Source organism: Stigmatopora argus, chromosome 2, assembly GCF_051989625.1.
Source record: "Stigmatopora argus isolate UIUO_Sarg chromosome 2, RoL_Sarg_1.0, whole genome shotgun sequence".
NCBI lineage: Eukaryota > Metazoa > Chordata > Actinopteri > Syngnathiformes > Syngnathidae > Stigmatopora > Stigmatopora argus.
The window spans coordinates 4,228,309-4,241,827 of NC_135388.1; the positions used below are offsets into that span (position 1 = coordinate 4,228,309).

The window sequence follows — 13,519 nt, forward strand, 5'->3', positions numbered from 1 at the left end:
TGCTGTCACTCCTATTTGGTAGCTAGCTAGCTAGCTCTCTAGCTAACCAGCTAGCTGACCCCAAGGCTAATCATCTCGCTGTCTGTCTGTAATTTTTCCTACGTAGACTTTATTCAAAAACTTGTATCTTGTGAAGCTGCCGGGACTTAAAAAAAACAAAAATAAATAAAAACGCTGTCGCTCCTATTTGGTAGCTAGCTAGCTCTCTAGCTAGACAGCTAGCTAACCCCAAGGCTAATTAATCATCTAGCTGTCTGTCCGTAATTTTTCCTACGTACACTTTATTCAAAAATGTCTGTCTTTCAAGCTGCAGGGACTTAAAAATAAAAAAATAAAAAAATAAAAACGCTGTCGCTCCTATTTAGTAGCTAGCTAGCTCTCTAGCTAGACCGCTAACTAACCTCAAAGCTAATCATATCTGTCTGTCATTTTTGCTAGTAGTAGACTCTATTCAAAATTCCCTAATTTGCTAAGATACACTTTTTGTATTCTTGCAAAATTGCCTTAGTTGGTGCTATAGTTTGATGTCAATCAATTTTCTACAATACGTTTCCTTAAAAAAATAGCTCTATTGGAAAAACCCAATGGTTCGTGATGCGATATGGGCAAGTAAATTTAAAAAATCCAAACAAATTAAAGGCTGGTAGTCTATTGTGTTAAGTGCTCCCAACTTTAAGGCGTTGCGGGCCTTGTACTGACATGCTTGTGTTGAACCTCGCAAAAGTATTTTTCGCTGGGGGGCAAGCTGGAGGGTGAGGCTTGACTCTGGGGGTGCATTCCCTCCCGTCTTCGTCCAATAACTTCATTGACTTCACGGCTACTTTGTATTACACTTGAATTTATTCATTTGTCAAATATCAAGTGTTCAAGAGGGTCCGATGAAACAAGTGTCAATCAACTCTTTTGTGTGTCTTCAATAGTACAGTTCTGCAATCCTCCCAACGGGCGTGTTGAAGTTCTCTGAACCTAAATGAAGTTTATATTTGACATTTTTAACTCCTACGCAGATAGCCGTCCAGTCTTGCGTGACCGGACGTTTGGTCGAAAGACGTTTGGTCGACCGGACGTTTGGTTGACTGGACGTTTGGTCGACCGGACGTTTGGTCGCCCTGATCGCTCGCTGTCAAATTATGACAGAGAGTTTACTGTTGATATTTTGATATTTGATATTAAGATATTAAACTCACTCTCTCTCTCATGATGATAATTTTGAGAGCTGGTTTCAACAGTAACAACCCGGCGACCAAACGTCTGGTCGACCAAGCGTCCGGTCGACCAAGCTTCCGGTCGACCAAGCGTCCGTTCGACCAAACGTCCGTTCGACCAAACGTCCAGTCGACAAAACGTCTTTTGACGAAACATCCGAGTACCAGTCTATTGCGGTAGTGGCAGTAAATGAAAAAACTGCAAACTGTAAAAAAAGCTTTAACAGTTTAAGTAATATTCAATTCCAGAATTGAAGGACGTTTAGGCTTCAAATTTCTTGAAAAATAAACCTTCACTTTTATGATTTTCTAGTTGATTTGAGTTCTAGTTAGGAAGATTTTAAGCCATTTTTACATTTTTCTGACCTTGAAATCCTATTTTTTCATACTTGGCAAAGCCTTTTCTGACTGAAATTTTCATTTCCTGCCTCAAACCAATCAGAGACGGAGGTCGTGACTTGTAACCTCCAACCGACCTTTCGCCCTCTTACCCTAGGAAAGCACTTTCATTTTAATGAAGTGATACAATGACTGTAGATGTGACCAGTTTGAACTTGATTTTTTTTCTTTAGCGAGGATTCACTCAGTAGGCGCTCTTAAAGCTTGTGTTGTTAATCCTCTTGTGGCATAGTTGCACACATTCAAACTTGGATATCCTCAAGTGTTGGGGTGCGTAACAACCTGGAGCCTCGCCGTGGATTTGCGATAAAACTCTTCTTCCCACACTATCTTTATTGATCGGGCGAGAGTCCCACGGGTGCGAGAAGGGTGACACGCAGAGGGGAAAATGCAATGTGATGCAACCATTAAAGAAGCCAATGTAATATCATTTCCATAATCGTTTGCCTGTCATGGATTTAAAAAAAAATATGAAAAAAGAGGAACGAAAGTAATGCTCGGGCGCGTCTCTTAATTAGCCATCCTCACCATCAGCTCTTCTTTGCTATCTCTTGTTCCGCAAAAATTTGGAAAGGAGCTTTTGCTTTTATTCATCTATCTGTCATTGACCTATAGCATGTGTCAGAGTGGCGGCCCGGGGGCCAAATGTGGCCCGCCGCATCATTTTGTGTGGCCCAGGAAAGTAAATCATGAGTGCCGACTTTCTGTTTTAGGATCAAATTAAAATGAATAGTATAGATGTACATTAAATTTCCTGATTTTCCCCCTTTTAAATCACTAATTATTATTTTTTAATCCATTTTTTTCTATGTTTTTAGTTAAAAAATCCTTTTGTAAAATCTAAATATATATATAAAAAAAGCTCAAATAAACATTGTTTTAGATCTATAAAAAACTGAATATTCAGGGTTTTTAATCCAGTTCTTTTAATCATTTTATTAAAAATAAAAAATCTAAATATTATATCTTAAATGGTCCGGCCCACGTGAAATCAAGTTGACGTTAAAGCGGCCCGCGAACCAACCCCTGTCTGACACCCTTGCCCTATATTGACAGGTGGACATTTTTTTAAATTTTATTTTTTACAGAAAATGGCTAAACAATTCCCCAGTCAAATTGGATCACCGTCAATATCTGCCAATGATAATTTACGTTAGCGCGTAAATAGTGTCGTCCGATAAAGGTTAGCATTAGCTAACAGGTTTCGAAAAGAAAACTTTTTTTTAAATGCTCTATGTATCATTTTCATTGTGTATTACAGTATGGCTTGTCTGAGAGTTGAAAAATTGAATCTTTAAGAATTTAAACATCCATTGTCGCATTGGCAGCGAAAATTATTCCGAGATTAGCAATAGTGACGAAATTTGACGGTGCAGCAACATGTATGTTTGCATGTGAGATGTGGTTTTATGTTTGGGATACAATACAGTGTACATCAGATGTACATTAAATTAGCCCTCGAGGGACTCAAATGATTATAATACATTGGGAGAGAAAAAATTGAACAGCTTGGGAATCACGTTCACGCCGCATTGGTTCGTAATGAGTAGAATAAAGTCGCGCTCGTTGCTGTGACAACCCAACTTGAGTAGTTTTTTCTTATCAGGACATTCTGTAGAGATTTTTGATTCTTTGGACTCATAGATGAAGTGTGTGTATTTTTTTCACCAATTCAGTTTAAACCGTTTCAAAATGATACATTTTCACTTCAAGTTTGGGATGTTAAAGTTGTAGTGTGCTTTTGTTAGTAGACCATCATAAGAATTTGGAAAACTAAGCAAAAAATACCTTCAAGTCAACAGTTTCCGACGCTAATTCTTGACAATTTATCCAAAAGATAATTCATTTCATTTGGGAAGGCTGGCATTGAGTCAATAGCAGTCCATGATTTTTATGAATCCATATTTTACCTGAAGTCCTGTTTAACGAATTTCAAGTTGGCCGTTTCGTCCTTTGATTGCTGCCTGGTGAGCTGCTACTACAGTAATCCCTCGAATATCGCGATAAATGTGGACCAGACTTGGTCGCAATAATCGAAAAACCAATTAATCTATTAAAAAAATTAAAAATAAATTCTTCAGTACTGAGTCCTAGTAGCAAAAGTGGCTTCTGGTTCAGTGTGGATTTTCCCAAAAAATTATGAACCTACAAAAAAATGTCTTCAGTGCTCAGTTTTTACATTTTTATGAAGTTAAAAAAATAATTTAAAAAATTGAAAAAAAAATTCTGAGTAAAAAATCTGCGATGTCGTGAAGCCGCGAAAGTTGAACCGCGGAATGGCGAGGGATTACTGCAAATAAAAAAAGGACACCAACTTTAAAGTTGCTGTCAAAAGAAGACCGCCGATGCTTTGGACTGGTGATGACCTCCCCACCCAAAATGGCGGCCCCGTCAGGACGCCTCATGCTGTTAGCGCCGCGTTAACGATGAGAAAATTAGAGAAAGGTATATATTTTTTTTAGATGGTGGTCTATGATCCATCATCATCAGACGCTAAAAATGCAAACGGCACGTCATTAAGGCGGCTGCCCTCCCTCCCCGTTAATTCCAAGCGCCGTAATAGAAGGAGACTGGCGGGCTCGCCGACATCACACGGCGCTGCTGCACTATTCATGATGCCGGCGCCCCCTTGGCCGGGCGCAGCGAGGCCACGAGCTCAAAGGGTTGCGGAGAGTGCGAAGAGAGGTGCGTTCAGGGGGCCAGTGCGACCAGCTGATTACTGGAGCTCCTAATTTGAGTAATGAGGAGGCCGCGGTGAGACCAGGACGCCGCGGGGAGGGCTGGGTGGGGCGCGTGTCGGGAATTAGGATGCGGCGGAAGGGGAGGGGCCAAATGCATGATCCATAGTTCTACGACTAGACCACTATTGGAAATACTAGCAGACCGCTTGAGTTTTTCGCATTGATTTTATTTTTTTTATTTTTTTTGCTGGTTGAACACAATTTTAGATCTTCAAACGCAAAAAGGCAAAAATCTCAAGGCTCAAAATCTTTTCATTTAAAAACTGTCATGCATCTTTAAAATATTATATATATATAATATATTATCGCCAGGAATACAAGAAAACCGTGTTTTAAATGTCTATTTTTTGGGCCAAAAGTTGAAGGCCACGAGCAATTTCCTCTTAATGTGATGTAAAAATCAGTATTGTACCGATTTTTATTTAATTTTTTTATTTTTCGTTATTTAGTGATATTTTTTTCACTCGTGATGAATGACTTCAGACTCTAAAAATTACGCGAAAAGCATTCATTCTTACTCTCTCCTCACATGACCACACCCCTTTTAAGCTCCACCCCTGCCCCATGATGAAAAGACAATCAATATTTAGCACTTTGTTTGTTTACACCTGAAGTATTTATATCTAAACGCGGCATAAATTTTAATTGTACGTAGTCATTCGGGTCGAGTGGTTAGCGCATCGGCTTCACAGTTGTAAACTCGAGGTTTCGAACCCTCACAACGTGGAGTTGGCAATTTTCTCTCCCTGTGTGGGTTTTCTCCGGGTACTCCAGTTTCCTCCCACATTGCCAAATCATGCGAGTTGAACACTCCTAAAACTGTTATTTGTCCGTTTGTGCCCTGCAATTGGCTGTCCACCGATTCAAGGTGTCCCCCACCTGGTGCCCTAAAATAGCTGGGATAGGCTCCAGCACCCCCACCATGACCCTTGTGAGTACTATAAGCGCTACACAGTGAATCAATGAACATTCAGACCTACTAAGCAACTTTATTTTACTTTCCCAAACACATTATAGACGTTCTGATGTGGTTTTTAACGTCTCTTCTTCTGCTCGTCAGGTTCTCGAACGCCTCTTCCAAAAAGGCTTCAGCGTGGCGGCGTCCTGCGGCGGTGGCGTGGACTCGTCGCAGTTCAGCGAGTACGTCTTGTGCCGCGAAGACCGGCGGAGTCTGTCCATCAACACGCCCATCAGGATAAAACAGGAACCTCTGGACTGAAAACCCACCCGGGAAGGGACCACCGCCCGGCCAAATCCAGCGGAACCCGACCACGCGCCCACGCCCTGTTTCGGGGAATGTAAACGTAAACACGCAGACACACACACACATACACGCAACATAAGTTTGGATTCCAGCCCAAAGAGCAGCTTACTTGAAACTTTAGGACCACGGCGATAGTTTCTCGCTTGGACGAGATGTCGTCTCCTTCACACATTGTAAAGAATTAACAGGATTATTTTTTTTGTTGTTGGTTTTTTTGGGGGGGGGCGGGGGGTTAATCCTTTCTCCAATATGAAGGAAGTTCAGTATTGTGGTGGTTATTCAGAAATGAATGTTGAGAAAGAAAAAAAATCTGATTTTAATCCTTGAATTCTGTTTTTAGATGATTTGGCAAGATGGCTGATGTTGAAATCTGAATTTTGAGTCTAATCTCAGAATTTGGATTTTCGAATTTAAGTCAGAGTTCTGATTATCGTCTAAGAGTTGGGAATTTATTGGTAGAATTTTTCACTTTATTTTGAATTTGCCACTCGAGAAAATAAAAGTTGGTCTAGATTCTGATTTTAATCCCTGAATTCGGATTTTAGATGATTTGGCAAAATGGCTGATGTTGAAATCTGAATTCTGAGTCTAATCTCAGAATTTGGATTTTGGTATTTAAATCCGAATTATGACTATCGTCTAAGAGTTTTGGAATTTATTGGTAGAATTTTTCACTTTAATTTGAATTCGCGACTCGAGAAAAAAAAGTTGGTCAAGATTCTGATTTTAATCCCTGAATTCTGATTTTAGATGATTTGGCAAGGCGTCTGATGTTAAAATCTGAATTTTGAGTCTGATCTCAGAAATTGGATTTTGGAATTTAAAAGTCAGAATTCTGACTGTTGTCTAAGAATTGGGAAGTTATTGGTAGAATTATAAAAAAAAATCCACTTTAATTTGAATTCACCACTCGAGAAAAAAAAAGGTGGTCAAGATTCTGATTTTAATCCCTGAATTCTGATTTTAGATGATTTGGCAAGACGGCTGACATTGAAGTCTGAATTTTGAGTCTAAGGTCAGAATTTGGATTTTTTAATTTAAAAGTCAGAATTCTGACTAAGAAATGGGAATTTATTGGTCGAATTTTTCACTTTAATTTGAATTTCCCCCTCGAGAAAAAAAAAGTTAGTCAAGATTCTGATTTTAATCCCTGAATTCTGATTTTAGATGATTTGGCGAGACGCCTGAATCTGAATTCTGAGTCTGATCTCAAAATTTGGATTTTGGAATTTAAAAGTCAGAATTCTGACTATCGTCTAAGAATTGGGAATTTATTGGTAGAATTTTTTTAAAAAAGGTGACCAAGATTCTGATTTTATTTCAGAATTCCGACTTTAGAAACAAAATTTTAACTTTACCCTCAGAATTATGATTTCAAAGTCATAATCCTGGCCACTTTTCTTTCCCTATTCAGCGACGCTAATCGTCTCTGCTACAAAATCTTGCTTTATGTTGTCATCTAACATATCTCCACAAGACTTTAAGTCACAGTTTTAATGAATGTTTGAAAAAGAAAACGGCAATAGTTTACCAGCACGTCTCATTTCAAGGCTGGTGTACTCTAAATATTTCATTTTTTTTGCACTTAATGGTCTCCTTTGTTGTCGTTGCCATGTTTACACCCACACGGGATTCGCGTCCATATTAAAATTTTAAATTTTCAATATTTCCCATTGAAAAAGCTAAACAACAAATCTTAAAATACAACTTTTTCACGCACGAATTTGTCTTATTTTATTTTTAAACCCTTACAGGGCACTCATTTAACATATTGGCTGCCATTGACAATATTTAAAAGGTTACAAAAAATTGTGAAACTTCCTGAAAGGGTTAAAACCCCTTCAAAATACACCCGTGTTGATGTAAACATGGCAACTTAAAGTCGTTTAAATCCACACTGTCGTTACCAAAGCTGACAGGGTGAATATTTTATTGATTGTACAAAGATTTTGCCCCTTTTGATTTTTTTAACAGCGTGTTTAAAATGAAATTAGCGTCCAATTTCTCACACGCTAAGTTGCTAGCGGGCGGATTAGCACGTTTTCTGGCAGGCGGAATTTCTTTGTCTTTTTTTCAGGACGCTCGCATTTCCCACAAAAAAGCGGTCGTGGGCGGGCCATGTTTTCCCCCTCCATCAAAGTGTGGGGTCTTGTGCGTCATGTCCCACATGTTTTCTGGCTTTTTAAACACTCACGGAAAGGATTGGATGTTCGCGAGTGCTTTTTTTTCCTTTTCTTTTTAAAGCTTCCTCACTTCCCGGCAATGCAGTACTGCTTTTGTCCACCAGGGGCGCTCTAACGGAACCACTTTTCACTGGGATTTGGGGGAAATAAGACTCGAAAGAAGCCATTTTCCTCTCCGCGGGGTGTTATTTATTTGTTTTGGCAGCAATAAACGCACCCGCACCGGAACCACATGAAGTCACGGGCCAGTGTTCCGACACCCTTCTTGCGTTTTTACCATGAAAAAGAGAAGAAGAAAAAAAGAATTTTTAAACATCGCATTGTGTACATATAGACGGAAGTGTTTCAAAAAGGTATTCAAATAATATTAATAATGATGCTTAATAATGTATATTGTTTAAAGTGTTTAAAATCAATTAGACTGTGGTATTCAAGGGCATGTGTTCATTTTGCAGTGTCTTCAATGGACTTTTCTGGCATATTTGCGATAATAAAAGGATGTAACGTAACGCCTTGTTTCCATTTTTATTGAAAAATGATTTACAATGGCTGTTTACATTTTCTGCATTTTGTTTCGTTTTCTGACAAAATGAACTAAATACAGTGGTACCTGGACATGCGAGAAATTTGAGATATGAGTAAAATTTCGGGCAAATATTTATCTTGAGATACGAGACAAATTTTGATATACGAGCAGACAGCGGACACGAGAGGCTGCTCATAAGAACATCATGGGTACAATCTCTCTCCCCGCAACTCCCTCGTGTAATGTCTTTGGTCGCAACTCTCTCTTTGTAATGTCTCTGCGAGCACTGGGCGGAGCATTGCATTTTTTCAGTGTTTTTTTTTCGTTAGTCAGTGCAGAATGGCGGAGCTTGAACGCCAATACGAGAGGAGTATATATTACTTCTCATTGGCAAGTGGTCGTGCGTTATCCTATTGTGAGGACATTTGTGTGCATCATTTTCGGAATATTTTGAAGGGAATACAAAAGCAAACTACCATCGATAGTTTGCATCTGAAAGTTAGGGTGGAGGCGGGGCCAATAGAGCCAACCCGGGAGAAGAAAAGTATCAAAATTTAAAACATTAGAATTAAGTTTAGTGTAAAGTTAGATTAATCTTATTTTTGAGTGTCTGCATCGTAATCCAAGTTCATTTAAATTTGTTTCTTATATTACGATTCAACTGTGCAAAAAATCCGACAAAATGTTAAATACATTCGAAAATTTCGATTTTTTTTTTTTCTCTTGCATATATACTAACAGTTTTTAAAGAAAAGTAAGAAAACATAAAAAAATTTGGGTGGATTTGGTCACATTTTTTTCACTAAAAATGTGTTGAAAATGTATGTGGATACAACAACAACAACACCTTGTAGTGTTAAAGCTAGCATAAATGCTAGGATGGAAAAACATGTTTTGGTCACATTTGGTTCATTTAAATGTGTTTATGTTATATTACGAGCGCGTTGCCGTGCAAAAAAGTCGCCCCCCTTCTCTCTCTCTCTACCCTCCGCAAAATCCGTCTAATTTTACTTCTATTAAACACATTTTAGTATACTATTAAACCACTAGTTATTTGATACTTTGTTAATAGATGGCGAATTAGAACAAATAAAAATGTTTTTCCAATCCAATATCCTGTTTTTGGTGTTTTTTCAGAGAGTTGGAACGAATTAATTTGTTTTTCGTTCATTTCAATAGGAAACGTTCGTTTGAGTTACGAGAAAATCAACATACGAGCTCAGTCCCGGAACGAATTAAGCTCTTATCTCGAGGTACCACTGTATGTTCCTTAAATGTCTCCACAGCCCAGAAACACGGTAAGTACAAATGCGGATAAACCTGCTCTCTACTGGTAAGTTCAGAAACTACAGGCAACAATAAGTCCGAAAATGATCAACTAAAAAGGTTATTAAAATGACTAAATTTCATGAATGAAAAAATAGACAAGTCAGCATCTTGTCAGTTTAGTAAACAGCTTATTTATTCCTTTATAAAATAGGTACAAATACATCAGTATTGTTTGTCGCCATTTTTTTGTTTGTTTTTTTGTCATTTCACACAAACAGAAAAAATCCAAGATATGTACAAGAGTTTACCAAAAATAACGTGGTTCTAATAAACACAGAGGTCTTGTAAACAGTATTTACAAAATATCCTTACAGTGAAAGTTTAGTTTTTGTTTGTTTTTTCTTTTAATACAGTCTTGACGTTTTGCCTAAAAAATCTGCAAGCGGTAAAAACGCCAAACAAGAATTTTTTTTATAGTTACAAAAAAAATCAGTGGAGTTGTTGTGCTTTTCGTAGAACAAAAAAAACAAAGCCAATCGATGAAAACGAGCAATTTTCCTCTTTTTTACAAGTGTCAATACAATTAAAAAGATTACATTTCTTAGCAATATTAAAACAGACAGCTTTAAAATTCCAACAAAAACAAAAATACAATAAAACAAGTGCTGTCCAAACTCACAAAAAAAGCGCGAGAAAAACTTAAAAATGCTTAAATTCATCTAAAAAAATAATAATAATCTGCATAGGCCGAGATATTCCATTTAAATTATCAGTCATTATTACAAACAAACAATCGCAGACATTGAAATGAATTGAAACATTGAATGATTTAGTGTTTCTACATTTGTAAATAGTTAAAAAAAATGACGTGTAACGACAAGCGTGAATGTTCTTCTCCTTTGTCACAAAAAAACAAACATTTAATGGACTTTTTTTTTGTTCTTTAAGCATTTTGCACAAAGTGGACTCGTTAAAAACAAATGGCTGCGTTGAATTTGTAACCACGGCAACCGGCTCGTTTGGGGCAAATACTAACAGGTGCGTACAAACAGGCCCATGAAATTAATGTCAAAATAGAATATACTAATACATTTGAAATGTTATGAAAATACTGTTAAAAATACACAGATGTTTTTAAAAATACAGGATGCCATAACAGTAACATATATTTTTTTTGTACCTTTCTTTTCATTTATAAAAATGTGATACTAGTTGGTGAAATTCATATTTATGTCATGGTGAATGAATCATCTTTAATGATAAAATGTTGCGTTTTAATTAAATTTTGTGGTAATTTAAGAGAAAAAAAATATTTTTTTCTTCCACTTTTGGTTTTTAAAAATTGACGGTTATGTTGTATTTTTAAACCCAACTGTTTAAAAGTGAGAATAAATTATTAAAATTATATTTTTGGGAGAAAAATTGTGCATCTTTATAATATTTTTTTTAAAAAGAAATATTGTGGGGTATTTATATTAGAGGTGGGAAGACAATTAAGTCAATTTCATAAATTTTTGGTTTACACGTAGCAAAAAAAAGGTTTAAATTAATTTAAACAAATTCCGAACAAAAAAAAATCTCTTATTTTGGAGGGGAAAGTTATAAAACACCTCATTTCAGATTGAGTCATTTTTATCAGAGAATACTTCTTTCTCGTAAAAACGAATCTTTTGATTAATCCCAAAACGTGACATTTTTTAGTGAAAAACAATTTATCTCATCAACGCAGGTAAAAAAGATTGGCTTTCAGTCGTTGCTGATTTGACTTTGTTGCGCTGAGAAGTGAAAAACGACGAAAGAAAACAAAAATATTTACACGTCCGCTGAAGAAAATGTACAAATGGGTGTTCGAAAAAGAAGCCATGTTTGGACAGGATTGGCTGTAAAAAAAACAACATTTTTTTGTGGATTTCACGACACGACGAGAGAGCAAAGACGCCATCCATGACTTTTTTTTTTCCCCAGACTGCGAGGACGACGAGGATGAGTGCGACACCTGATCTGAAGGCACGAGGTTGTGGGGGAGGGGCAGGAGGCGGGGCTACTTGAGGAGGGTGCGGTAGAGCAGCAGCGAATGGGCCGCGTTAGGCTCCTGCTCCAAGTAGAAGATGAAGTCCCTGAGGTTAACGCGGGTGATGCGCTGACGCGTGTACTGGCGAGACGTCGGGGGTGCCGTGGACGACGAGCCGGCCGGGGAACCCGCCGCACTGCCTGACACCTGAGAAGACACAAACCGGGAAGATGTTCATTTACGGAATCGAAGGAAATCAGAACCAGACAGCCATTTTCATCCATCCATACTGCTTATCCTCACATGGAGGGGTGCTGGAGCCTATCCCAGCCAACTGCAGGCACCAGAGGGTAAAAAAACGAAATGTATTTTTTTTAACTTGTATGTACTGGTTTACATTTTCATTCATTCATCTTCCATACAGACCATCCTCGAAAGGGTTGCGGGGGTCGCTGGAGCCTAACCCACCTGTTCTCCAGCGAAAGGAAGACTATATATAGTAAGGCTTTTTTCTTTAAAAAACGACATAGTATAGTAAGGCTTTTTTCTTAAAAAAACGACCACGTATAGTAAGGCTTTTTTCTTTAAAAAAAGAACATAGTATAGTAAGGCTTTATTTCTTAAAAAACAACAGTGTATAGTAAGGCTTTCTTTCGCAAAATATGACATGGTATAGTAGGGCTTTTTCCCTAAAAAAACGACATAGTATAGTAAGGCTTTATACTTAAAAAAAACGACATAGTATAGTAAGGCTTTTTTCTTTAAAAAACGACATAGTATAGTAAGGCTTTTTTTCCTAAAAAAACTACATAGTATAGTAAGGCTTTTTTTCCTTAAAAAAACGACATAGTATAGTAAGGCTTTTTTCTTTAAAAAACGACATAGTATAGTAAGGCTTTTTTTGGTAAAAAAAACAACATAGTATATAGTAAGGCTTTCTTTTACAAAAAATGACATAGTACAGTGGGGCTTTCCCCTAAAAAACGACATAGTATAGTAAGGCTTGTTTTCGTAAAAAAAAACGACACAGTATATAGTAAGGCTTTCTTTCGCAAAAAAATGACATAGTATAGTAGGGCTTTTTCCCTAAAAAAGACATAGTATAGTAAGGCTTTTTTTCTTTAAAAAAACGACATAGTATAGTAAGGCTTTTTTTCTTAAAAAAAACGACATAGTATAGTAAGGCGTTTTTTTCCTAAAAAAACGACATAGTATAGTAAGGCTTTTTCCCCCTAAAAAACGACATAGTATAGTAAGTCTTTTTTCTTTAAAAAAACCGACATACTATAGTAAGGCTTTTTTTCCTAAAAAACGACATAATATAGTAAGGCTTTTTTTCTTTAAAAACGCCATAGTATAGTAAGGCGCTTTTTCCTAAAAAAACGACATAGTATAGTAAGGCTTTTTTTTCTTAAAAAACGACATAGTATAGTAAGGCTTTTTTTCTTTAAAAAACGACATAGTATAGTAGGGCTTTTTCCCTAAAAAACGACATAGTATAGTAGGGCTTTTTCCCTAAAAAACGACATAGTATAGTAAGGCTTTTTTCTTAAAAAAAACGACATAATATAGTAAGGCTTTTTTTCTTTAAAAAAACGGCATAGTATAGTAAGGCTTTTTCCCCCTAAAAAACGACATAGTATTGTATAGCTTTTTTCTTTTAAAAAAAACCACCTACTATAGTAAGGCTTTTTTTCTTAAAAAACGACATAGTATAGTAAGGCTTTTTTCTTAAAAAAACGACATAGTATAGTAGGGCTTTTTCCCTAAAAGACGACATTGTATAGTAAGGCTTTTTCCCTAAAAAACGACATTGTATAGTAAGGCTTTTTTTCTTTAAAAAACTACATAGTATAGTAAGGCTTTTTTCCCCTAAAAAACGACATAGTATAGTAAGGCTTTTTCCCTAAAAAACGACATA

At 36.9% G+C, this 13,519-nt stretch overlaps 2 protein-coding genes across 4 annotated transcripts in view; one reads left to right on the plus strand and one right to left on the minus strand.

Annotated features, from left to right (window-relative positions):
• The window catches only part of kctd15b (potassium channel tetramerization domain containing 15b), a 29,842-nt gene extending 23,371 nt beyond the window's left edge, over positions 1-6,471 (plus strand). For all 3 annotated transcript variants that reach the window (XM_077593070.1, XM_077593055.1, XM_077593062.1), the window contains exon 5: positions 5,406-6,471. In XM_077593070.1, the coding sequence (XP_077449196.1) occupies positions 5,406-5,564 (159 nt within the window). In that variant the 3' untranslated portion in view covers positions 5,565-6,471. The remainder of the gene's footprint in view (positions 1-5,405) is intronic.
• A 3,284-nt stretch (positions 6,472-9,755) lies between these two features.
• Positions 9,756-13,519, minus strand: part of LOC144064849 (transcription initiation factor TFIID subunit 4) — a 123,752-nt gene continuing 119,988 nt past the window's right edge. Inside the window, exon 17 of the mRNA XM_077587730.1 lies at positions 9,756-11,805. Within this exon, the coding sequence (XP_077443856.1) occupies positions 11,629-11,805 (177 nt within the window). The 3' untranslated portion in view covers positions 9,756-11,628. The remainder of the gene's footprint in view (positions 11,806-13,519) is intronic.